The sequence below is a fragment of the Neolamprologus brichardi genome, chromosome 20, assembly GCF_056152115.1.
Source record: "Neolamprologus brichardi isolate AB-2024 chromosome 20, ASM5615211v1, whole genome shotgun sequence".
Classification (NCBI taxonomy): Eukaryota; Metazoa; Chordata; class Actinopteri; order Cichliformes; family Cichlidae; genus Neolamprologus; species Neolamprologus brichardi.
The window spans coordinates 27,109,569-27,135,134 of NC_142123.1; the positions used below are offsets into that span (position 1 = coordinate 27,109,569).

A 25,566-nucleotide genomic window follows, 5' to 3' on the forward strand; every position below is an offset into this window, starting at 1 on the left:
CTCCGTGTTTACGGATCATTCAGGTCTTTATTGTCTGGCTTCAAAGATAAATATAACTGGGGATCATAAATGTTTATTGTAAAATTTGTTTCATGATGAAGCAATAAAAATCAGTGTTATCAGGGTTTAATGATTATTACATTTTAAAAATAATTTTTTTAGAATAGTTAGTCACTGTGATCTCTGATGGGTAAACTTGTATGACCACTGTCTGAACAGCGTATTTAAATCCTGTTTTGGAGGACAGGCAGTGTTTTTTTGTTTTTACTACATTGAAGTGAAAGGACAAGGTGTATCCATAGAACAAAAGGGCTTTATTCCACAATATAAACTTGTAACATCTTCAGCTACTCCAGGTCCTTCCTGCTGTTTCCCGTGACGGGTTACAAGGCGAGGATCTGCCCAGCCAGCAGCCTCTTTTTCCTTTGGCGTGCCGCAGTGTTTCTCCGTAACCCAGACACGTAACCCAGTAGCTTTCTGTACATCACACCATCATCGCTAAAACACAACTCAGCCGAGATCAAAGCCATTTAAGTCGATTCAGACAAAAATTATTGCTCAGATAAATAAAACTATTCTACAAAACAAAAAATGGGAATAATTATATTAAGATGCATGTACTAAACACTGGATTTCAAAGAAAAAAAAAGTCATATTTTGGGGGGTGAAAACCTCGACTTCTGTCCCCTTAGCTCTGGTTTAACATGCAAGAAAGTTTTAAAGAAGATAATATTAACCCTTGATTAATTCTCTTTACCGGGGGGGAGGGGGGTTCATGGTGTAAGACTCCTTTGCGCCGATGTAACGGGATGCCATGCAGCACACTTCACATCCTGTGTTTTTCTTTTTTTCATTTAGACAACCACAAACAATTCATAAGAAGGAGGAAATATATATAATATATATATGTAAAAATACAAAAAAATAACTAAACATTATAGTTCTGGACAACATGTCAAAGAGGAGATAGCACCGTTGTTACAAAAGGGTTGGACAGACGGGACGAGGGGGTGAAGAGGGGTACGGGGTCAGTGACCCTCCAGACTGAAGACACGCCTCCCTTCAGAATGACATCTTTACTTTCTTACGCGCCCGTCGTTCAGTGTACACGTGACGCAAATGTAGTCCTCCTTCTCGGCCATTTCTGCCGTAACGCCGACGCACACTTGGTGGAACCACTGATTGCAGCTGCCGTCACACTGGACCCAATTCACCTGCAGAAACACACAAGTCAGTCAACATCACAGCTAAACAACAGGTCTACACTTCCAAAAGCTATATGCTCCACAATGTTCATCAACACCACCTGTGTTTTCATGGAGGGCAGCAAAACAATTGACAAGCTCGACCAAACAAGGTACCACCTATGCCATCAATGGAAAAAATCTAATAAAGATTTAGAGTTAGTCTGCAGTCGGATATTCATCGAAAAATTCAGTTAATCCGGAGGAAAGTTTTATTTTGCGTTTATCCTGAAAAAATTCCCCTCCGTCCTGTTTGTGATAGACCTGTCACGCAGATTCAATCAAGGGATCAACAGGAGAATCTAACATATATTTAAAGTTAAATGTGTCCTCCAAGAGATGATGGCTATGTTCTACTTCATGATGTTGCTGTTAATTAGTTTGTTTGTCTTCCAAAATCGGAAATCCTTCAAACTCAAAGTCACGGGAACCGCATAGCTGGAGGGGGAGGATAGTTTCCAGCATCATTACACCACCTCCCTGTGTTTTTTATAACTCATCCACCTGGAAACTGGAGTTTGAGGTTTGGCCAGTTTGACTGACAGGTGTCCCGACACAGCTTTAGCTAATCAACCCTCCTCGGGCTCGGCTCTAATTTGAATGCCTGACCTGAATATCTCCGCTGTGGGGGGTGCCTTTTTTTTGTTGATTATCTAACTAATATTAATGCCTGCTGTGAGGTACAGACCCCCTCAGAAGTCTGTGACGTTGTTAAAGGGTCACTTTTGGCTCCAAAAATCTCACCCATAACCCGCCAACACATTTATGTGAAGGCTTTATGTTGATAAAATGAAATATTAGAATGCCATTCACCAGAAACCTACAGCACAGAGTTTTTGCACAGGTTTGTCTGGGAGCGCTGGTGTTTGCTGTTCACGATCAATTCTTTAGATAAAAATAAAGATTACAGCTCGTCTTGTTTTTGAAGCAGCAGTTTCCTGACCGGAGATGAGGTCCTCATATGGAAGACAGTAAAGTAACCTTAGCCTGTTCTCTGCAGACTAAATCCATTTATGTGGCTCCTGTCAGAGGTCTTTCTCACCTCATCTCCCTCTGGCAGCTGACACCTCTCTGCTGGACACACAGCCATTTCCTCATCAGAGTCGTCAGACTGGGAGAAGTTGGAGCGCGGGGAGGACGAGGTCGAGGTTTGCCTGCGCTGCGGATTCTTTTTATTCATCTTTTGTCTCTTGTGACAGTGCTTTTTGTCCTTCGCTCTGCGCTCTCCATCTGAGCTGTCTCTCTCCAGATGCCGCTTCACCTTCTTTTCTGAGCTGCTTGCACCTTTGGCACCATCCTGAAAATAAAATCAGCACGATGAAACTGGCGCTGCAGTGTTCAAGATGGGAATTGGTTCCTTTATTGGTTTGGCTTGTACCTGGTTCAGTGGCAGATTTGTTCCCTGAGAGTTAAACTGCATGTGTTTCTCACAGTCTGTGGGCTCCTCCTGTGGTGGTGACATGCATGGGTTTGTTTGCTGGCTGCTGGCTCTGTCCAATAAGACAAGGTAGAGGCTCTGCACCTCTGGCAAAGACACCTGCAGAAGGAGCCCCTCCACCATCAGCTCTTCCAGGTCCCGACTCAAACCTGCAACATAAACACGCAAAATCTAAAATGTGACAATCTCAAACGACAGAAAAACTGCGAGTCATGTCTTCGTGAAGTGGATCAGGACACTGACCGTGCAGCGGTATGCATCTCTGCTCGGTGTAGAAGACGGTCTGAGCATGGCTTGTCCTATTCCACTCTGGAGTCAAACAAGGAGCCTGTATCAAAGCCATCAAACTCCGATGTTAACACACGCAGGTAGGTGATAATAAAAACAACTCTTTAAGCTTTAAAGACAGGAAAAACTAGGGGCTTAAAGACAGACCGAAAAGTCAAAAATATCACTGCAAACACAGCGGGCTGGAACTGACCTCTACATATGAATCAGATTTGTGTCATTTCTGCAGCTTCTAAGACACCTATCATCTTTTTATTATATCTCACAGCACCCTTTAATGGTGCATTTCTCCTCCTTCATTATTTTATTTTATTTTTTTTACACCTGCCAGATGATTTATACTAATATACTAATATATCTCCTTCTGTTAGCTCCTTCTGTTTTGTATGAAATGCTTGGAAAAGCTGTAAAAACCTGATCCTGAACCAAAATCTTAAAATGGTTTTGTAAGGGAACTGGTTTATCGTGTCATGTGGAGAAAATCGAACTCTCTGTTGCACACGTACATTTTCATTTAGCAGAGTTGGGGAGAGAATTACCAATTAACATTGCTTAAAAAGTGGCACAAAGAGATGAGGAGTGACCTGAGTGTTGCTCTGAGGGTTGTCACTGCCTGAAACCCAGCGGGTGAGAGTGGGAGGAGTTCCTGGCCTCTCTTCGAGTTCTGGTAGGTTACATGCCTGTGAAACCTCCTGCGCCCGCTGCTGCCAGTTTACTGTCCTCTCGATCAGATAGTGCAGTGCATCACCCTCCGGGAGGCGCACCCCGACGTGCCGCAGTGATGCCAGCAGAGAGAGGACTTTGCTCAAGGGGGGCTTTTCTGACCGCTGGCACTGCGGACAAAGCCATGGCTGTGTTTTGCAGGGATCTGATGGGTCTCTGACGCACACGCTGTGGAAGGCATCCCTGCAGAGTTCGCACTGTAGCATCGCACCCATGGGCGCCCTCTGACAGAAACACACCCTTAGGTCCATGCAGTCTGCCGTGGGAAGGAGCTTTGACTCATTTGCTGCCCTGAGATTAGAGAAAGCCTCCATCTCCCTCACCCACAGCTCCTCAAGAGTTGCCATCTGTTGAATAAAACATAGACTCAGTATTTTTCCTGATGAATTTCAGCAGTCAGATCTCCACCACAGTGGTTAAGCAAATAATTACTGTGTTATCATCATATTACAGTGAAAGTGTTTGAATAAAAGTTTGTTTTTTTCTTAAATTGACTGTTATCACCCTGTTCAGCATTGTGCCACATATCAACTTTGACTGCTCAACACACATCCCAAGGACCCTTCTATATGCAGTTAAGCTTTTCCTGCAACAACATGAAAAGACAAGACTTTCCTTCTGCTCAAAACTACTTCTCGTCATCAGGATCCGACCACCAAAACGTCAAAATCAGGTAACTCAGCAAACTTTATTCTTTTGAAGCACGTGTGTCTCAGGGAATAGCTCTTTGAATACTTACTGCAGAGGTAGAATCCGTGGTCTCTGAAAGCGCTTTTTCCACATCGCTGAGAGTATTGAACCTCGAAGTTTTCTTTTTGTTACTTTTAGGTGATTCCTTTCCTTTCTTTGCCTTCCTCTTTGGAGAACCGACATTTCCAACTTCACATCGGGGACAAAGAACCTGCAGAGAACAAAAGCCCTGTGAGTCTTCTGGACTAACAGGACCTAAAACTAACAACCTCTGCCTTTGACACAGGGATTTTATCTGCACCGAGCCTTAAAATAAAGGAAATTATTTTATAACTTAACCCTGCATGTTATTATTGTGCCAGACACTGCAACGAAGCCTGAATTTGATGGAAATAAATGATTTTCACGTAGAAATTTGGCAATAGTTTTGGTGACTAATTGTTTTGTCTAATACAGTTTATTGGGTAAGATCCCATAAAAAACATCTTCAAATGTTTTCTTTGTTTCCAGAGAATCCTATACAGTATACATATACAGTATTCAAATTCTTTAAACACAAGCTCAACTCTCTCCACACAAAGAGAAGTAGAAACAGGAAGGATCGGACAAGTCAAACATTTTCTGCTGAGGATGATATTTCAAAATGTCCTAAAAATCCTTTTAAATCTAATTTAATTTTACCTCCAGTAAGGTGAGGCTTGAGTCTTTCTGAAGGAAAGTTGCTGCTGCTGATTCTTTCCATTCCTGCACTTGTGCCATGAGAGACTCCAGCCTGTCTAAAGGCTCCAGGTGGACTTGAATGGCTTGTCCTCGTAGCACCATGTCAGAGAGGGTGTCCACCATCGGGATGCAGCCGCTGACCTGAATCAAGAAGATTATTTTAGTGTAACATACTTTTTTTGCCCCACTGATACCCTGAACCAGCTGACCAGTTATGTTGGCCTCATTTACATTTTACTGGTCCTTAAAAAAACAACTAATAATTTTCATTAAGTTATATACTACTGAATAGCTTAATAGTTATAATGACACAAAGAATAAATTATTCTAAAAAATATTCTGAAGAATTAAAAACTAAAGCCTTAAAATAAAGGAAGTTGTGCTCCTGTTTACACTCAACACTGCATGTTATTATTGTGCCAGACACTGAAAGGCACGGCAAAACATACAATACGTAAGCCAGCACTTTTATTCAGTATACTATATAGTTGCTGTATAAAATAAATCAGCAGAGGATGGGATAAAATGGGAAAAAGATGCTTTTCTACACCTTTGAGTTTGTTGAACAGGTGGTTTAATACATGAGTCTTTTTGGACTTTTCCACTCAGAGTTTTTGATTGTAGTTACAGTAATTGTTGACTTTCTTTTCCCCGCACCGCCTCTTTCCTCTCTCTGCGTGTGTGGGTCAGAGTGGAGAGGCTCCAGCCTCAAAATAACTACGACAGCGTCACCTTCACTGCTGCTGTGAAACACGGAGGCTGAATCTAAAAATAGTTTTTACTCACACACCCCTTCACACTTTTTACACCCCAGACGCCTCTATTTTTGGTCACAAATGTGAGTGACACAGTTTCACTGCCTTCCTGCTGTCTTTTATACGCTTCTAAGAACAGCCTCTTTGTTGCAGTAACCTCACGCACTTCCTTTAAACTGGCAATAGGTTACTAACAAGTTTTCATGACAGGAGAACTCTCAATCGTTATAAACACCATCACAATTGTTTTTAAGTCACACCCTATCAAAATAACATATAATAATATTATATTTTCTAACAGTCCAACCATTCTTAAAATTTCTGCTAACCTGAAGCTCCTCAGCTTCTTGCAGCCACTCTTGGGCTTTTCTGATGGTGTCTTTCAGGAGAAGGCAGTTTGGGAGGTAGGCAGGGATGCTAGATGCCTTCTCAGCAGCAGCACTAAGGGTCTCTATGGAGTGTGGTGGTCTGGTGGGTAGAAAAACACAAATTATGCACTATAGGTTGTAAACATTGGCAAACATTGGCATATTTGCATCAGATCCATGTTATCTATGTTATCAATACCAAGAAATGCCATGACACTTCGTTCACAAGCTTTCTAAATATTTATTTTATCACAAACACTTTCAAAAATGTTCTGTACATACAGGTTTTATTGCATAAAATTGCATAAAACATAAAGCTTATGTTATTTTGAAAACCAAACTTATTTACATTAAATAATATTTTCATTGTTAAACATCTGAAATATTTTTCATACACTATCTCAAATTCTGTGAAAACCCCAAATTCAAAGCTGCAGTGGACTAAACATGATGAGGAAACACAAAACTTTTTTTTTTAAATGCTGATATTTAAGTCCTGATTGGAGATTAGTTTGCCTGATAATGGTGAGAGTAAATGCGCATTCCTGACAGCCATGCCATTAAAAGCTTCTGAAAAGCACTTATGACAGTTAATACTGGACAGCACTGAGTACCAATGGAATGAGGGCAGAACTAAACATGATGCTCACTTTTTGTTGGTCTTGTTGAATATTCTAGCAGCAGCATTTTGCACTAGCTGTAATTAAAATGAAGCAAAATCAGGAGCACTGACGTAATATTACATTATTCAGTTACAATCAGTGCAAATACCTGGACACAGAGTTAAAGCTAAGAAGCAGAATAACATCTTAGAAATCATCTGGTTTTCTTTTGGATTAAACTCAGAGCATGACAAGCTACCATAATATGTCCTTGTTGCTGTTTTGGAAGCTCCTATCCTGTGGCTATGATGCAAACTTTATCATGGACTAATCGGTGCTGCCCTCACCTGGCTTTAAGAAGACTGCTCGCCTTGTCCTCCCAGTGCTCAGACATAGTGAGCTGCTCTTGAAGTCGTGCCATGGCTTTCTCCACTGACGGATGAGGTGCTAATCCGACTCCCTGGTCGATGAGCCTCCTCATGGTCTCCAGAGTCAGGGTAGCAGGCTGAGCGCTGGCCTGTTGCACCCCCTCCAGCCATCGTGCTTGCTCCAGCCTCACTCTCAGGCGGGGCAGCTCTGGCAGGTCCACGTCGAAGTCGAAGCTGACGTCCAAAAGGCTCTGAATCTCAACAACACTGGGAAGTTCATCTGCCAGGACCTTCTCGCTGTGCTGCTGGAAGTCTTCAATGCGATTTAAGAGTTCCTGAAGATGGAAAATACAAGAAGTTGAAAAATGTCTTCAAATCAGATCAAGTAGTGGATTTTTATTTATTTAACAGGGAAAGTGCATGTTAATGGACATCGACGTAAAAAATAAGACGTAAACGTGTAAGATTGTAAGAAAACCACTAATTTACATCTGTAGTCCTCAAGCAGGTCACATCAAACTATGCAATACAGAAAAGACATGTAACGCAAAACACATAAAAACACACAAATAAAAACAATACATCACATAAAGTTCAGATAAAACTGATCACAGATCTAACGTGTTACGCAGAGGTCTACTTTATTGCCATTAGTAAGCTATTCCAACATTTACCTCCCTTCACTGACACCACACTTTGTGGTTCACCTGTGAGGCATAAAACTGTCTCATTTAGCAGTGGCCTTAGTGCCAATCACACTGCCATATTTTTAAATACAAGCAGGACAGAAACTGCACAAATAGCAAAAGCTGCACAATGTGACTTAAAATTAAAGAAATAAAATTTTACTTCGGTAAAAGCAAATTTCTTCTCCTCAGTTTACCTTCAACAGGGGCGCCTGAGGGAGACTGCAGGAGAGGTTATACAGCTGCCGCACAAATGAACTCAGCTCCTCCACAGTCAGCTGGCTCCGTGACTTCCCACTTCCACACCGATACCTGTGTCCATGAGTGAAGAAATCACCCTCATTAAGGCGCTATTACTATTCAACAAGAAGAATGTGTGAGAAGAAGTAATGCATAAGCCTGGGTGACATCGCATATTAATGTTACCTGGTCTGCTTCTTGCCATTCAACAGCTGCTGTGCCACAGACGCGCACTTCTCAGCATCTTGTGTGACCAAACGAAGCCGACGCAGCAGGTCGTTGTCAGGGAACAGCTTGGAGTCTGACTCAGCAAGGAGGGTGCGAAAGACTGGCAGGCCTGAGGAGACAAGATCAGCTTAATCATAGTCTAACACATTTGCAGCTTAAATAACCCAACATGTTGCTGAGCAACTGATGACAACCTCTTTTTTATTGTTTTTGCTGAACATGCCACTAGCACTGCAAAGAGTAATAAATACTTTTATCTTATAACTTAAACCACTATTGACTTAATTGATTCTTAGGTTAATTGCTTCCAGGAGCTCTTTGAGGAATTACTTTGCTGACAGTGACAATGGAGCGGAGTCATTGGTAGAAGGGTTTTAGGATTTCATTTCTTTATTGACTTTATTTAGAATCACTTAGTCAAACAGCTAATTATGATTATCGAGTGTGATTCTAATATCTTCTAATCTAATATCAAAAACAGGAACAAAACTCGGGGTGCTTCTTTTTGTGTGTTATGTTATACTGGCCCTTTAAGGCTGGGTCTGGACTGCGATGAGGCACTCACCATATAACAGTGATATGTGCTTTGTGTAGTATGAATGACTGGTTAAAAGGTTGGGGCAAGATAGAACGGGAACTCAGCAAAGAGGAAGAAAGGTGAACAAAAGCACCATGAAAGGCAAAAACAAAGGTGGCAGTGACGCATTTTCATTGTTTTTAGCATATTGACTCACTTCATCATATACAAGTTCTTTGCCTGTTGTGACTTTTGTGTTCTCTGTCCCAGGGGTTTAACTAAAGGACTTATAGCAGCGCAAACAAGCTGCTCCAGAATGAAAGTAAATACCTCTAACACCTGATCCTAGGTCTGCAAACCACTATATGCACAGGGGATGCCATTATAGCTCACCTGGTTGAGCTGTAACACATGTATTGTGTCTTTACTGTGTTGGGTTGTTTTTAGTGTGTCAGCCCCCCCTCACTATCTTCCCACTACTGTGTACTCTATACTGGACCGTCCAATAAAGGCCAAAAACATTCTGAATGCACAGACACTCACACAAGAAAATGCTGACCTTGACTCTGAGCTCGAAACACATTATTTCTAATCGCAGTGCAGCTGCAGAGCAACTTAATATTAGAGCAATATATGCTGTGATGACTCCCCACTTGGCAAATAGAAAGGGGGCTGTCAACGTCCAACATCATTCATTCAAGATGTCTCGCCCAGTGTGTGTTTTAACAGTGTGTGCAAACACAGCTTTGTTAGCCAAAATGCAAACGCAGTGGCACACGTTTGTTTTGAGCTTTCTGAAACCAGAAGTGAGCACATTTGGATGAGCAACTGTACGACTGCAATGCACAAACTCAGATATCTTCTAATTGGTACTAAGTAACAGACTAATAAAGTAGTCGGACAAATTTCTATTTACCTGATTAAAATGCTTCAAAAGACACAAACTGCAGTTTTGTTCAGTGACTCCATTTAGCACAGGTGAACTCTGACTTCAGTTGGCTACAGCTGCCTGGTACACCTACTCAAAACTTCATCTACCAACAGTTTTTAATCACTGGAGAATCCCAAACAGACAATCCCAAACAATTATTTTTATAAAAAGCTGTAAACATTTATTTTAATTTTTAAGTCTTTTCATTGGTCATTTTAATGTGTGAGTTTTGGGGGATTGGGGGCAGTTTTGGCTCTTATGCACTGGCTTCTTTTTTCAGCCCTGCAGGTTACCACTTTGATTTGCTACATGTTTCTCCTATTAAAGCGTCTTAATTAAGATAACGAGAAAAAGCTGTAGAGCTCTCATTTGCAAGTTTTGTAAACTATTTTTGCTCCGCTGTCTATAGCTCCCAGGAACAGTGTGACAGCCTCTTCAGTAAACGAAATTTAATTAAACTAGTGGCACTTTTAAAAATAAACGTCAGACAGTTAACACCATGCTGAGGAGTCTAAACAGGAGGTCGATTACACTTCCTACAGAGAGACACTTTTCCCAGTTTGAGCCTAAAATACATGGAGAGGAGGGATGCAGAGGCAGGCAGATGAAGAGGGGATCCTGCTGCTGTGCCATAATAAACAAGAACACCAAACTCACAGTACGCAGACTGCAGCTGCTGGTGGACGCGTCACACATGACAAACTGTGCAGTTTGTCAAGTATACAACAGCTGTATTAATTTGATGAGTAGGAAATTTTGGATCTGGTAGTCAATAAGGTTTGGATACATGTTTGAGTAAAATGAATGGATTTCTCACATCTACTCAGGAAAGCTGACAATCTTCTACTTACAAGGGTTTCATCAGTGCTCTACTTTCTGAGATAAAAGACGAGCAAAATTATATTACTGATTGTTTACAGATATATGTCTTTGGCAGGCAAAGCAATCCTTTTTAATACGAGTCTTAAACATGCATCCATCAACTTTTTTACATTCTTTGCTGGCTTGTTTTCAGCTCAGCACCTGCCCTGTTTTGGTGTAGATGTGTATTTTGCTACTTTTGCAAAACATAGTAGCTACAGAATAAATGAAACCGTCTGCATTTACATGGGCTGTCCATAAACTTCACTTTAACTGTGCCATCGTCTCTTCCAGCAGGTATGAAATCTCCTTGGCAAATGATGACTTGTTTGCTAAACCGAAGATAGTGCTTTTGTTTTGGGCTGTAATGATCCATAGCTGTGCCCAGATAACTGAAACGGTTGATGCTAGAACAACCACATTAAAAAGAAAAAGGAGGAGGATGGTAGAGGTGGCTAAAAAGATGATAGAAAGCGAGATTCAGATGCTATAATTACTGCTTACTCAGTCGAGTAAAGCTAATGCTTTAAAATGGAAAGTAGTGCAGTCTTTATTACAGCACCATGGAAGGAGGTTGTCTACTGCAACTTCAAAACATTGCTTTTAAATTTGAATATAGTTTCATTTTCTGAAATAAGGTGCAAGGAAACGCTGGTTATTTTACTTAAACATGTGAAACCATCTGTTTGGTCCTTTGCTGCTTACCTTTCTTTTTTTCGAGTTTGGCCTCTAGAGTCTCTGTTACACGGGAGGCCCATTCATCATACAGCTCAGATCGCTGCTTCACAGAATTCATCATCAAAACCAGGTCGTCCAGTGTGTATCTGTAACTGTAGCAGCAAAGCAAAACGATTGATTTTTTTAATAAGATGCACAAATCAGAAGAACCACAGTTTTCTGTAGTTTAATACTAAAAAATAATCAGTGGGACTTACTTCACTGTGTAGTTGGTGATGGGGCAGGAGCAGAGGTTGCTGATGTGGTACAGACAGACCAATACTCCGGGGGTACAGGGACAGGTGATGGCAGACAGGTAGCAGGTGGTCTTACACTTGAAACATTGTCGCTCGTCATCCTGGAGGTGATCGTACTTTGCCTCCTGGTGGTGCATTGCTCCCTGAAGGCGTGAGATACCAACAAATGCATTAGGTGATACAGTGTGTGTTTAAACACAACACCTCTTTGCACTTTTTTTTAAACATGTATGCTACTTTCACTGCTGGCCAATAAAGCTTAGTGGCACATTTTTACACATTTCTGCGAGGCCAAAACAAAAAAGCAATTTTAAACTAGTGATATAAAAAATAAACCTGTATTTATTTAGTAAAAAATAGTCTACACACTATGCAACTCTGTCATTATGTCTACACGAGATGTTGAAAGATGCTGTACCATTTTCTTCACTTTCTCTCTCAGCTCCTCCTCTTCTCGGATCATGGCGACCATGTCCTTGTGCACGGCTGAGGCCAGAACCACGCTGAGTGTATCTGCTTTTGTGGCCATGTTGCACACCATCTCATCATGCGAAAACACGTTGTACCGATGCAGCATGCGGTAGTGGTCGACACACTGCCTGCCAAGAGGCATCTGGTAGAAGAGAAAGGAGCAAAAGAAAGTTAAGTGTGTAATTGGTGATGGAGCAATAGCAGAAAAGAAATTAGTCAGCAGTAGTTTTGAGTAAGTGTGTAAAGAAGAACAAAAAAAATGTCAGCCTAATGTAAATATTTTCAGCTTTTCTTACTCTCCTTTGATACTAAAATGAATTTGTTTCAACTTGTGGCTACTTTACAAAAGAAAACTAATTTTAAAAAAGCAACATGATCTTTTTTGGGTGAACAGATATAATATAATTTACTTTTAATATAAACTGCCGCTTCACATTTCTCTCCAGTTCATAGTAACAGTCTTTGCATAACACTATGAAAATACTGGAGGTACTCTAAATACTGATGCATGACCCGATAAAGCAGCTTAAGCTTTATTTATAGTCCTGCACTGAATCCCAAAGAGCCTGTGGCATAGGCTGTTGTTGGTATTTGTGTCTGCTTTTCTCTGCCCTGAGCATGATTTTTTTTTCTACCTGCTTCATGGGAAAATTTCTCACAGAGACTTGAACTAAAGCTACTAAAAGTCTTCTCTGCACTGGTGTTCGTGGACTCTACAGCTGTCACTGGTGCTTCATTCTTTCTTGCGGTTGTCTTTCTTTCTCCTGCATGCTATCATGCCACACAGCCTTCTAGATAGTCTACATAACTCACTTCACTGAGAGGAAATCCCACAATATGTGATCCTTCTGCACCTATTGCTAACAGGTGCCATTGAATAGCATCATGAAGGATTCTACTGTGTTTGTTTGAATTTAGAAACACACCAGTGCTCCTAGTACCATTTTACAGTTTCACCATCGGTGTTTTAACCTGTTAAAGGGATGGGCAGCTTTCAGATTTCACATATTCAGTTAACATGACCTCTGTTTTTATAGGACATAAAGCAATTGTTATAACAGTAGTTAAAAATGTGTGTTGCTGTGATGCGTAAATACTTTTCTGGGAAGCTGCAGATCAGGTAAAGTGTAGATTTTATACAGAACTATAAATCAAGCTGTAAAGCAGTACCACTAAAATAGGCTGGCTTTTTTTTGTACTCTATCAATGAAAATCTTTCATACTAAAAATAAAAAAATTACCTTGTTATTCATTCACATCTTCTACTTTCACATAAAATTATGTTAGAAAAAGTGTTTTAACCCTTAAGAGCCCAGACCTATTTCTACTTTCATGAAAATTACGGGGGTCTTATATCAAATGAATCATATATAACCAAGTCTCTAAGTGTAAAGGGGCAGTGACACCAGTGTCACTGTGGGTCCTTAAGGGTTAAATACATTTTCCAAACAAAAAAGAGATGTTGTTTAGAACAGCGAAAGTAAAGGGATTAAATACCCAGTCCACTGTGCAGAAGTTGACCGCCTCAGCGAAGTTGAAGCCCTGATTGAAGCCACTGTGATAAGCTCTAGGAAATGTGATGACAAACTCACCAGCACACTGGTTTGTTCTGTAAATCTGAAGCAAAGTGGAGAGCAGAGAAGATGCTGTGAGAAATAGTTTTATCTGTATATCCACTTCATAACAGACACTGACAAATTCAACCAACATAACAAAATACTACATATACAGATGTAGACTACACAGGATGTGAAAAAGACTACGAACTGGGACTCCGTAGTCCATCAGGGTGTTGGGGTTCATGATGGTGACCAGCTGGTGGAGCAGGTCAGGTTGAGACTCAAAAAGCTCTGGGGCCAGTTTCTTCATAACGTCCTCCAGCTGCTCGGCAGCAAAACCAGGAGCACCATACCAGGTTTTGGGTTCCCCCCTTGAAATGAATAAAATAGAAAAAGCTTCACTCCTGCTGGCCAAAAGTGAGGTGCAAATAAAATGTATTTGATTTTAGGAGCTCAAGCAATAATAAACCTATACAAGAAACTTTTTTTGTATACCAGTGCAGGTAATTGATGGAGTAGCTCCAGTGATCCTCGATGTGCCAGCAGAAAGAGGAGAAGCACATGCCAACATAAAGCCACGGCAGCGTCATCCCACAGATGTCAGCTGTTACATGAGTCAGTACAGATGGGTTCATCATCGCCAGGTTGTTGAGGTTCCAGCCACATTTGAGGTATTTCTGCGTGGGGAACGGCATACCCAGGTCAATAGCAGGAATTACAGTGGAATGCTTGTACCTCTTAGTTTACAAAACATGATTCCACAGATATATGCAAGGTTTTATATGGCTTATTTAGACATTTACCTCATCTGCTGGAGAAACCTTAAATTTTCCATTTGGAATAGGGAATCCACTCCCAAACTCCTTCGAGGCGATATCTGCTCCATACTCTACAGTAACGTCCTCATCGATGGCTCCAACCAAACGCCAAAACTCTTTCTCTACCAGCTCTGTGGGCACCATCTGTAACAAAGAAGTGAGAGGTAATTGAATTTAAAATACTCAAACTGACATAGAGCAGTATGTTTATGTTTGGACCTTATCTACTTACATGAACTGGCATGTTGAAGTAATCAGATTTAAAGGCATCTGCCATTTGGCCAAATGCACGCAGGGAGTAGTCTCTGTATGCCTGTTCAAACCCGAACGCCTCATGAGGCTTGTTGCATTCCTGTGGGCGAATTTAAAAAAGCCTTTCAAAGATATTGACAAGGTTAGCTTTTGTGTGTGTGGTTTTTAATTTATGGAATTATGATGCCAAAAACCTATTCTATAACTACATAATTAAAAATCTGATGTAAAAATCTGAGAATTCTGAATCTGTGGGAGAATGGATGAACTTCCAGGAGGAAAAAAAACAATCTTGGAGAAAAAGTGAGCAAACCTTTTAAAGCATTTTTTTAAAGCAGTTCTCTTTCAAACCTCACTCGGTATCTCACTATTGAAAGTGGCCTCTGGCATGACCAATCAAGCAAGCTCCACTATTACCATGTCTGTCCAAAAACGACTAATTACGTCAACAACACAGGGTCCCCGAAACCCTTAGATCAATAGTGTTGGAGCCTGAACATAGAAGCCTCTGTCTCCTAGAGTCTGCAGTCTAGAGAGCCAAATTGGCAGCTTCAAAGACTCAGAACTTTCAGCAACAGTAGAGGAAAGTGAAAGCTGCAGATGAGCAATGGGGCACAGGTGGAAGCATCCCCACTTGGTTTCAGATTTGATATTTCACTCAGTGGTAAAGGGATTCAAGCGTGGCACTCAGGTTGCAGACTGCTATAATGCCAACACCTGAGGAGATCGATCTCCAACCTTCAGCACATACACATCTTAAAAGCCATTTCCAACTGGATTGGGTGTTTTATTATTTTAATTTTCCTCTTGCTTTGACATTTTGACAAACTTCACACTACACTTACAACTTACACCTGGAGAGATGATGCGACCATGAACAGTCTAGGCCAGATTTTAACAGCCATTAACTTCAAAGGCAACAAAACATTGGAGTAACTGCAATTTAGAGGTTTTTTCACCTGTATGTTATCACTGAAACTCACTTACTATGTACACTGCTGCAGCTGTTATATATCTAAAACTCAAACTAAACACCATTTTATATCAGTGAAGCAGCAGGTTATATGAGTCAGCCCCCAGCAGAGCATCCTGCCTGAGGTCTCCTCTGAGTATCAGATGCTTAATGGTGTAAGCAGTGTTTCAAAATTGGATCACAAAGAATTAAAAATATTTTTTCTATTTCTTTGGCACCCCTCTGGTGGCCTGTGGTAAAAGCCAGCCCTGCCTCCTAAAGGTGTGACGTTCACACATGATTTCTTTTTCTGATTTCCACCCAGAAGACTGTTCAGTTCCTCTGATTTGGCATTAAAAATACATGGGTGTATTTAGAAGGTCCATACTAAAGTAAAGAGTGGCAAAGAGAAGTGAAATCAAATTATTCTGATCTTTGCAGGTAGCAAAAGTCTGCCAGACATTAGAGCTGGCTCCTGGAAGGAGAACCTTTAAAACCGACCCTGGGAATACACTGGCTGCACCGGAGTCGTGTTCTTTTTGCGATTTGGCTATGGGAGCTGTTTGAGCCCACTCACTCCTTACATTGCTTAAACTAAGAGAAGTTAAACAACTTTTTTGAGCTGTTAATTCTGCTAAACATGCCAGTAAAAGCCCAAAACAAAATACAGATGTAGAACTACGCATTTTAGTTCCCTTTTAATGTTAGCGTTAATCTATACAGACTTTGAGTAACAGTTTAAGATTCAATTCAATTCAATTCAATTTTATTTATATAGCGCCAAATCACAACAAATGTCGCCTCAAGGCGCTTCATAGATACAGAGAAAAGCCCAACAATCATATGACCCCCTATGAGCAAGCACTTTGGCGACAGTGGGAAGGAAAAACTCCCTTTTAACAGGAAGAAACCTCCGGCAGAACCAGGCTCAGGGAGGGAAGATAACCATACCTAAGAAACTTTAAATTGCAGTTACAGTATTAGTGTAGTTTTGTAACACATTTTCATTAGTGATGAGAGATTCTTGTATTTAGTGCAGTTACACTTGTTGCAGAACTAGTGACACTGATCTTACTTCTTACTTGTTGTACTGTAACCCAACCTAGTACTGTTTTTCTAAGCCAAACAAACAAATAGCAAAAGTGAAAGTAAACTACAGGATCACAGTCTTTACGTCACTGATAACATTCCTGCTTATATGTTCTTTTAAAAACAAACACTATAAAACCTGGCAACAGCTTAAAAAACAAATACATTCACAATAAACAAAAGTAAACAATAATGTTTATAGATGGACTACACAGTATTTATGCACCACTTAGAAGCTTTATAAACATCCATTCCACCTTAACAACTATCAAGATAATGTTATAGATGGTTTACAAAGAATTATTAAGTAATAATTAATATTATTTAGTATTTTTTTTTCAATATTTGCTAACAGTGAAAAAAATATTTAGCTAATTTTTCTATGTATTAACGATAGTAATTATAAAGTGTTACCAGACTGTGCTGTTTAATCTCACCTGAGCCAGACACTTGGGGCACCTCCAGTCTCCTCTGGGAACGTCGTGCAGAGGAGGGATCAAACAGAAGGTGTGGTAGCTGTCGTCACAGCCGTCACACAGCAACAGGCGGTCTTCATCTCCCCCACTGCCACACACCAGACACACAACCAGATCCACCTGGGCAATAACAACAGAAGCAGTTTGTAGTGAGACGAAAACAAACAGATAAAAATGAAAAACATTTTTTACATAGACTGAAATCTATTAATCTCATTATAATTATTACAAAAATGAAGAATTTTAACATGCATGTTAAAAATATACTTTGAAATGCTGTCAGTTTTAAATGATCAGTTATGGGGCATGATATTTTAAACCTTTTTTTCTGCTCATTTTTTCTCTTCTTACATTACATCTGCCTTCTTTTCTTGTGCTATTGTATCTTTTAGTTTATGTAATTACATTCAGCATTAAAATGTCACATTTTTTTTGTTATGTGTTATTTGTGCTCTTCAAAAAATGATACATATTTAATGGACAAAGGAAGCAACTTAGTCAAACGATAAAAGCTGAGGGTGGATTTCTCATCATGTTGCATTAAACTAAAACACACTCTTTTGGTGTCTACTTACTGGACTCGGAGGAACTGGAGGCATGACTTTCTTATACCGTGACTTGGGAACTTTGTCAGCTTCAAATATTAGTTCCTTGGTTTCAGCTGGTTCCTGTTTCACCAGAATTGGAATCTCTTTCTCTGCAAGGCCACAAGAAACGTTACTATGACCAAGAAGAGGTTTATCCTTTACAGAAAATGTTTAAAAACACATGGACTCCATATTTGGTATTTTTAAGTTACTATAGAAACATTATTTTCTTGGCTAAAGGAGGATTTGTAACTACTGAATATATGTTTAATTACCACTCATTTCTGCTTATCGCTACTTTACACTCTTGTTACAACATTCATACATGTTTATTAATGCTTAATGATTCCAAACAAAGTGTGCTGAAGTGTTTGCATTAATGCTGTGAATATCAACAGAGTAACTGTTTTTGCTCTGGGGTGTGGGTCTGACCTGGTTCTGTCTTGACAACAAAAGACCCCATCCTCCGCCTCAGGTTTGGCTTGCTATCACCGGGCTCACCTGGTTCAGTCTTCACACAGACAGCCTACAGACAAAGCGAGAACTGAAACGTCAAACTGCAAGATTCTTCAAATAACTGTTGAACAGTGAAGCTTGTACTGCTGGTTTCAGGGCAGTTTTAGTCAGGCTTTGTGGCTCCCACCTCACACTTCATGCGCTTGGCTCTGCGAGCACTTGGACAAGCATCAGGTATCTGGACAGGTGTCCTCTGAGCCTGGTCCTGCAGCTTCTGCTCCTTGATGTCTGTGCCCTCCTCTGCACTGTCGACCGGCTGGACAGGCTTCTGAACACACTGAAAGAGCCAGCGAGGGATATCACTATATCACAAAGGCTATTAGAAAGAACCTATGCAGAAAGAACCCATGCGACTAACTGGAAATACCTGTATAATCAGATGCAGTAATCAGGAAGATATAAACTGACTGCCAGGTAGTACAGTACGGTTAACTAAAACTAAAAGTAAGAGTAGAAGAAATATTTTATTTAAATATTTAGATAAATAAACTGAAATTTAAAAAAGATTATAGACTAAAAGAAAAAATGGAAACTGCCTGAAACAAAATTAACTAAAATTAAAAAAAAAAAAACCCACACATATAAGAATATAAAAAATATCATTTAGTCTTTCTCACTTTGATGAAGTTTGTTAACCACTGTCAGGCACTGGTGTAAAAGTTTAATAACATACCTGGCGGAAGAAAAGTTACATTTACTCTAGCATTTTTGTATTTTTTTATTAATCTTTATCTTGTTTAATTTTTGTATTCTTTTCTTTCTCTTTTCAGAGAAAGTTTATATTCTTTATACTGATGTTTATATCGTTTGAAAATATTTTGTTTTCATTAGATTCAGTGTTAGTTTTGATCTGTAAATTATAATAACATGTGTGGTACTTCTCACAGATGTGATTCGAGACGTTCAGAGTATGACAATACAAACACAATATTTCCCATCATGCACACATTCCAGTCTTAGACAAACACATGCAATAAGGACTTAATAGTGTATCTGGTATTCAGAGTTATTTTAGTTTTGGTATTATAGTTTTAAGAGTGGATTTTATTGTTAAAATATCCAGATGTGGTTTACTTTTTTTTTTAAAAGTTTGGTATCATTTGGTATTTAAGAGTGTTTATAGTGAAACAGTCAAAGAAGAAACGTCCATGAGGAGGATGTGGTTAGTTTGTCACCTCAAACAGGGAGCAAAGAAACATGCCAAATTAAACAGAAGGACGTGTGTGAGTTGAGACAGTTTGTGTGTGAAGGTAAGGTATCTCAGACTCTCAGGAGTTTGACTTTTTACTTTAACTAATTACCAACAGCAGATTATTGTGTGGATAACACATTACAACTGCAGAAAGTAGATCAAGGTGAAGATACCGTGAACTGATACTAAGATTAACTGTTTTATGAAGAGTTCTAAATGTTGTGCAAATATAGCCCCACAACTTTATGCTGCCCAGCCACAGATAAACATGCATTTTGTTAGATGTGAGGCCGAGTAGCTTCTTAAACGTGACACAAACGTACCTCTTGAAGTTCAGGATCAGCCTCCAAAAGCATCAGTTTGGAATCTGGATCTGGTGCCTAAGGCAGGAGAGAGCTTTGGTGATTACAGAGTTTAAAGTGACCTGTGTAAGAGGTCACAAATGACCAATTAAATTATCTCTCTTGCAAAATCTCATGAAAGATTAGAGCCAAAATCAATAAAAGAGACACATGATGATAAAATCAAACTCAATATATCAGTAAGAAAACAGAGCTAACTTAAAAATACTGCAAAAATCAGACAGCTCTTAAAAACACAAAACATACAACCCAACATAGAACAAACGATCCTAATAATGCATTTGTTTAATCTTGCTCCTTCCATATTACATTCAACTTGCATTCAACAACATTTAGCTTCAATGGAAACATTGAACTATAAATTATTTTCATTTGCTGAAGAAATGAGAAATACCAGTTCAGTGGTTATTTCCTGCTTTTATTGTCCTACTTACGCTAATGCAAACGTGTACCACGCCTAAGTTTGTTTTCCAAACAGCCACCTGCTGTGTCCTAAACCATGTTCAAACCTCACCAGTTTTATTGTGACTTTGAATGAAGGCATACATTTGTTGATTTTACTGAGTGAGCTCCTTCCTGTATTATATTTAGGTTTTGATCCACTGAGCTTCTCACTTTTATTTTCTATTTTCTATTTAACTGTACTCCTTTTGTGTACAGTTAAATATTTACCTTCCTAAGCTATTTTGTTTTTGACATTATCTTCATTATACTGAGCTTGGTTGTTTTCCATGTTTTGGTTGCAGGAACTGTAATGTCCCAAGTAAATGTACCTTATCTTTGTTGTTCTCTATTCAGGTATCCGTCTGTCACTGCTTGGTGGAAGGAAACTGGTCCAAAAAGCTGTGGTTTGGGCATTAATTGGCATATGCAAGCAAGACCACAAACTGCCTATAATGGCTTCCTCACATTGGCAGGCTGTTAAACTTGATTTTAAGATTTTATTGTTTGTTTTTGAGCAACTCGGGTTTCAGTATCGTGTCCAAGAAAATTTTGTCAAACACACTAATGGAGCCAGGAATGAACCAATCTTCTGGTTTAGTACATGACGTGCTCTACCTCCTGAGCCACAGCCACCCAGGAAGTGCAGCTATGAACCGTTATGAACTGTGGGAATTATTTAGGAAAACTGAACCATTTCTGTGGTTTAGCTCTTAAATGTTAGCGGTGGAGTCAACGTGTTTCAAACTGGGCTGGATAATCCAATGAGCATTCTGTGGATAATCCCTAGGGCTAACACTCACACACATTTTACACTTATATATATTGTAATAAGACTACTATATTACTAAGAATGTTTTTTAATCATAAAAAACGATTTAATCAGTATATTACAACACAGTTCTCCATGCTACATGTGCGCCTTTCACTCCTACACTGCTGAGGCTGTTAGGCTCTCTAAACTCAGCTGGGGATCGATGCTGCAGTACTCCCAAAATTAATGAAACAAGAAGAAATTTAAAAAAAAAAAAGAAGAAGAAGAAGAAAACAACAAAAAGAGGATGGCAACCGTGACCCATCATCTTTATGGAAACTGCCAGATGATAATTGCTTTAGTCAACAAGATCAGAAAGAAACATTTGCTGTTAAAATTAAAGTTGCAAATGTATTCCACTAAACGACACGCAAGCTAATCTAAAGTCTCACTAAAGCAGCGGCTCCCAAATGTATGAAAAAGATCTGGCTGCTTTAATATCTGCTGCTTTAAAGCACTTACTGGATTTGTATTGGGATGGTTGCTTTTTATTTTACAGTAAGGTACAGCACTGCTTGTATACTTTGCATTAGCACAAGTAGAACAATGAAAGTAGAAAACACCCCCTAAACGGGCATTTCTCATTATAGTTAGTGCACAGACCAGATGAGTCACACACTGCTGGGAAAAAATATATGTTGTCAGGCTGATGCATGGGTCTAACTCACCAGCAGGTTTGCTCCATTCTGAAACAGATTGTAGGGATAGAGGATTCGCTCGTAATGCCCTCGCAGGTGTGAGCCCACGGCTTTGCCAGGGGCGAAGCCCATGTGCAGCGCAATCTTGGTCCATCGCCTGTCCCGGCAGACGATGTCAAACCCGCCCTCCTCTGCTACCAGCTGAAGGGACACATAGTTTGTTATAAGAGTGGTTTAACTAGATTATTACACATAAATTGACAGTTCTTCCTGCATATAAAAAGGTTTTCATCTTCCACTAAAGGAAATTTCCAGGACTCTGATCTCTTAACAAGTACTTTTTGAAGACGGGTTTAATTTACTCAAATTTGAAATACATTTTTATTTATCAAATTGCCTCAAAAATAAGAGTCCTAACTAATCGTGTTTATGTGAGTAGTCACCCATCCAAAGGGTGTTTTTTCACTCAGCTAAAACCACTGGGTATTTGATTTAAAAATGATGTGCAGTGCAAGCAAATATCAACCTTATTTAGCTTATATAAATCCAAAATCTTCCTCTCCACATGAGGAATCTTCAGGCTACATCCCTGCAAGTCCCAAAATTTCGCAATCTGGTCCAAGAAGTTGAGTTTGACTCTGGTTTGTGCCTGAGAAAAGAGACAAGCAATTAAAAGTCAGCTAAAGACCAAGAACACCAATAAGATTACTGAGGGACATGACAGCAAAACCAGAAAAATTAATATTAGGTGCTGTTCTGCTGTTTTTGTAAAACATAAATAATTGCACTTTCAGTTTTAAATCCAGTAATCCTTTATTTTGTAACATTATTCCAAAGCAGGAATAACATTACTGGTCTTTGTTTCATTGTAGCCTCAGTGGGTTTACTGGCTACGTGAATGAGTTAAAAATAGAACAACATTTGAGAGTACTGATCCACAGAAAGATAAAAGAGTCAAATGAGGGCTGGTATGATCTGACTAGCAAAACTCACCTCCAGTTCATTGAGCCTTTGGATCCGAGGAACAAAGTGAAGCTTGTCGATATCGCAAGCAAATGGAGGCTGCCAACCCTAAACAGCAACAAAAATACAAGTGAAGGTCATTTAATTACATAGTCTTCTTTGACTTTCATTTTTGCAATAGTATGCCATGTGACTGAGGCTACTGGTTTTTTTGAAAGTTTTTCCCAGTTGTGTTTGGACCCAAATTAGCCAAACTTTTTTTTTTAAAACACTGGTGGCTTATCTAAAGTGAAATTAGCCAGGTAAAGAGGCATACGACCACATATTTGCAGGCTAGGCAAGGCCTGCTGATAGCTGAGAGAACAACAATCAATAAGCTCTTCAATACCACACACAAACTGGGCTATACAATGAAAACACCCATTCAACACCCATGCTGGGCCCCTAAAGTTCTTGTTTTAAGTCTGAAGCCAACATCCCCCCCTCACCACTGGCACACAAAATGGCCAGATGGAAGACTCACTCACCAGCACAGCTTACCACAAAGCCAACATGGAGGACAACACCCTACAACACAGGCATATACATGAAGAGTGGCTCACTCTTAACAAACTCATATTCTTATAACATGCACGCCAGGGTGTAGGTGGCCGTAATATGGCGGATTTAACAATAACTTTTCAGAAAGAAAACCCAGTTGAGTCTTTGGCCCACAATGGGGTTCAATATCTGACACTTGGAAATGAAGAGTTAATCCTGGACTTGGACAGGCGGAATAAAAACACCCAAAAAAGTGACGGGGCGCTCACTGGAGGGCGATGACCACTTCAGGATGCTCTTGAGAAAATAATCCCTAATTAATACCAACTTTAGGTATGCGAGGACACTCGGGGACAAGCTGAGTAAAAGCATTGTCCCTCATATGATCACATCATGATCATCCTCTTCTTCTACGGAGCCTAATGGCTTCCGCATAGCCACCTATGTCAAAGCTGTGTGTTGAATTATGACAGGTTGAGCTGTTAGCCTGCGCTAGCCTAGCCAAGCAAAAGCGACTCAATGACTGAGACCATCGACGCTTTGTTGACACACGGCGAATCACGACTTTAACCCACTCAAAACACCGACAAGTCTACGAGACTGCCGTCGGTCAAAAGCAGCGCGGCTACGTTGTAAATAATCACGAATGAGAGGCAGCTAGCAGTGGCAGCACAAAGAATGAAACAACCGTTTATCCGCCATGTTGAGCAGTCCCTTTAAATCCCCAGCTCTCCGTCTTTAACGCTGAACTAATTCAACATCCGCGTCTCCGTAACGCTTTTTTCACCTTTATTGACACTCACCGGGGGCGGCCGCACTTTACAAATGCCCGTTTTTTCAGCGATGGGACGGATCTTATTGATGAAGGCGTACGGGTCTCGAAATTCTTCCCAGCTGGGCTCGAAGACCGGGCACTCCGGAGGAGGCTTGAACTCGTCCGGCCGAGGCAGGCTCATCGTTTCGGACGACCCGGTGGAAGCTCGGACAGGACAGGTCACCGTTCGAAGAATGCTTTTTCAATTTAATTAATTAATTTTTATTTCCTGTCTATTCACCACTAGAGTGGGTGGCAGCCAGTCGACATCAACATGAGAGGAGGCAGCTTACACACACTCAAATACACACATAACCTACACACTCTTCCACTTACACACACACACACACGCATCCACTCACAGTGAGGAGAATGTTCCAAGGCAGTGAGCAGTGAGCACTTCCGCTCGAAAAACTAGACACCACGCAGCTCTTATCTATGCATGTGTAAATTCTCTGTTTCTGCGGTTAAATCGACGTATTAATCAGTAACTACAGAAGGAATACAGTTTACAGCGTGTCCTGTAATGTGATATCTTAAATTACGCAGGACTTTACAGACAGAAATCATAGTTTTATTTATTTATTTTTTTCATATCCCCATGTTTTGTAACTGTACCCTGGAACAGGATATACTCCACTTTAACGTGGGGCTGATTCGAAATTAGGCCACTTGGAAATTTCGTTTTAATTCAGTTTTCACAACACCACTTTTTTAATGTAAGATAAGACCCTACAATATCAGAAACACAACCCCAACAATCAAAGTATCCCCTAAGAGCAAGCACTTGGCAACTGTGGGGAGGAAGAACTCTCTTTTTAACAGAAAAAGATTCCCAGAAGACTGTCCTTAGCCAAGGGCAACATCTGCCATGACTGTTTGTGGTATGAGGGTAAAGAGAAGACAAAAAAGAGGATAAGAGAGCATGCGGCAATAATTAAAAATAAAAAATCAATAAAGTTCACACCAATCCTACAATTCTTGCCACTCACAAACAACAGATAAGGACTCACGTTAAATTTCACATACATAAAGGTGCATATCAATGCAACAGCATCGGCAAATTCTTTAAGCTGCTGGCCCTGTCAACACTAACAGAAAACAGGGGGGAAAAAAACTATATATTACTTATAGCACCATAAGAAAGGGATCATCGAGGATCACCTGATCTAGACCAAACTATAAGGTTCATCAGAAAGAAATGTGTTAAGATTATTCTTAAAAGTAGAAAGGCTGTCTGTCTCCTGAACCCAAAATTGGAGCTCTGTTGGACTAATCTGGTAATAATATTTCAGAATTTATATTTAATGTGAAGGATTTTAAATTAAATTCAAAATTTTACAAAAAGCCAGTGAAGAGAAGCTAATACGGGAGAACTATGTAGATACGAAGTGTATGCCACCTTATGAAAAAGATAATTAATTAAATAGTAATGATTATATAACTAGA

General features: G+C 40.0%; 1 protein-coding gene across 1 annotated transcript; it reads right to left on the reverse strand.

Annotated features, from left to right (window-relative positions):
- Positions 1 to 189: 189 nt before the first annotated feature.
- On the reverse strand, positions 190 to 24,495 carry kdm5bb (lysine demethylase 5Bb). The gene is made up of 28 exons (XM_006794101.3): positions 24,107 to 24,495; positions 22,794 to 22,871; positions 22,327 to 22,449; positions 21,831 to 22,001; positions 19,869 to 19,925; positions 18,481 to 18,630; positions 18,270 to 18,363; positions 17,826 to 17,947; positions 17,212 to 17,370; positions 14,714 to 14,833; positions 14,467 to 14,625; positions 14,159 to 14,340; positions 13,872 to 14,034; positions 13,602 to 13,721; positions 12,052 to 12,246; positions 11,595 to 11,776; positions 11,365 to 11,489; positions 8,309 to 8,459; positions 8,080 to 8,194; positions 7,176 to 7,531; positions 6,188 to 6,326; positions 5,065 to 5,244; positions 4,433 to 4,594; positions 3,555 to 4,040; positions 2,926 to 3,010; positions 2,623 to 2,831; positions 2,287 to 2,541; positions 190 to 1,214 (listed from the first exon to the last, which is right to left on the reverse strand). The coding sequence occupies exons 1-28, from the start codon at positions 24,257 to 24,259 to the stop codon at positions 1,077 to 1,079; spliced, it is 4,629 nt and encodes a 1,542-aa protein (XP_006794164.2). The 5' UTR covers positions 24,260 to 24,495; the 3' UTR covers positions 190 to 1,076.
- Between the last annotated feature and the right edge of the window lie 1,071 nt (positions 24,496 to 25,566).